This window comes from Penaeus monodon, chromosome 23 (genome assembly GCF_015228065.2).
Source record: "Penaeus monodon isolate SGIC_2016 chromosome 23, NSTDA_Pmon_1, whole genome shotgun sequence".
Taxonomy (NCBI): Eukaryota; Metazoa; Arthropoda; class Malacostraca; order Decapoda; family Penaeidae; genus Penaeus; species Penaeus monodon.
The window spans coordinates 4,302,588-4,303,644 of record NC_051408.1 but is presented as its reverse complement, the minus strand read 5'-3'; the positions used below and the strand labels follow the sequence as shown (position 1 = coordinate 4,303,644).

Below are 1,057 nucleotides of genomic sequence, written 5' to 3'. Positions count from 1 at the left end.
CTTTCATGGATAATTCTCTCTTATCGTCTCTTCCTTGTTTTTGTTTATTTACGAGTATTCATAGGTCAACACCATCATTATCAAAATTATCACCACCATTTCCTCCTGACAACTAATACGGCCTCGTTAGACCAATGACCCTCATGTAGGTTTATCGAGTAATGACACGTCTTGTGAACATGGTAACACAAGTTCTTTGTTTACATCAGCGTACTCACTAAGCAACAGTTGTTTTGTATTTGTTTGTGTTTTTGTTTAACTGTCTTCGTCCCTGTGCTCAAAGAAAAGAAAGGAAAAAACTTTTGGGTTTTATCTTTGTCTGTGATTAGATGGAACATAGAAACCCTTATTAAAAGTTTGGTAATAAGGGTGATTTTAAGTAGTTAACGTTAATCTTATACTAATTCATTCATGGAGAAATGTATTAATAGACAGAAACAGAAATTAACAGAAATAATCTAATACCATAAATAGTTCGACTACATCTCTAAGATCCGGACAAACAGTTATTTATCAGACATAGATTCACACCACATACCTTCACAAACTCATAATTATCTCGCATATTGGAGATATTATAAGTCAGAATGCACTGCTGCGTATCGAACGGGTACATCTGAAGCCGAAACTGACACATGAAGCCCACGGTATATTGCTGTACCATCTTCATGCTGTGCGAAGTCCCGTCATACAGCTTATCTGAAACACGCGGTGAATCATTCGTCCAGTGTCTTAATCGGACGACAAAATCAGTGGGAACTGCAGACGATTACCATCACTGGGATTGAATGAGTCCGTGATATGATAAGTGTTGCTAATAGGATACTTTTTACTTCCTCGACGACTGTCTGATTTATTATCTTGTCCTGACTGACCCAAAGTCTAAGGTCCGTCCCGCGCATGACGTCGTTTGAGGGTTCGACGCCAGTCTTATGATCAGTCGTAAATGAAGAGGTCTCCCTCTCACCCGTCTTCGCTCGCAGAACTGACTGGCGCGCGAAAGTACATGTTCATTGTTGGATGTAATATTTGGGACTGCACTATTTATTATTCAACT

General features: G+C 39.1%; 1 protein-coding gene across 1 annotated transcript in view; it reads right to left on the bottom strand.

Moving 5' to 3' along the window:
• Positions 1-897, bottom strand: part of LOC119587738 (acetylcholine-gated chloride channel subunit acc-1-like) — a 3,689-nt gene extending 2,792 nt beyond the window's left edge. Inside the window, exon 1 of the mRNA XM_037936425.1 lies at positions 539-897. Coding sequence (XP_037792353.1) covers positions 539-670 — 132 coding nt within the window. The 5' untranslated portion in view covers positions 671-897. The remainder of the gene's footprint in view (positions 1-538) is intronic.
• Between the last annotated feature and the right edge of the window lie 160 nt (positions 898-1,057).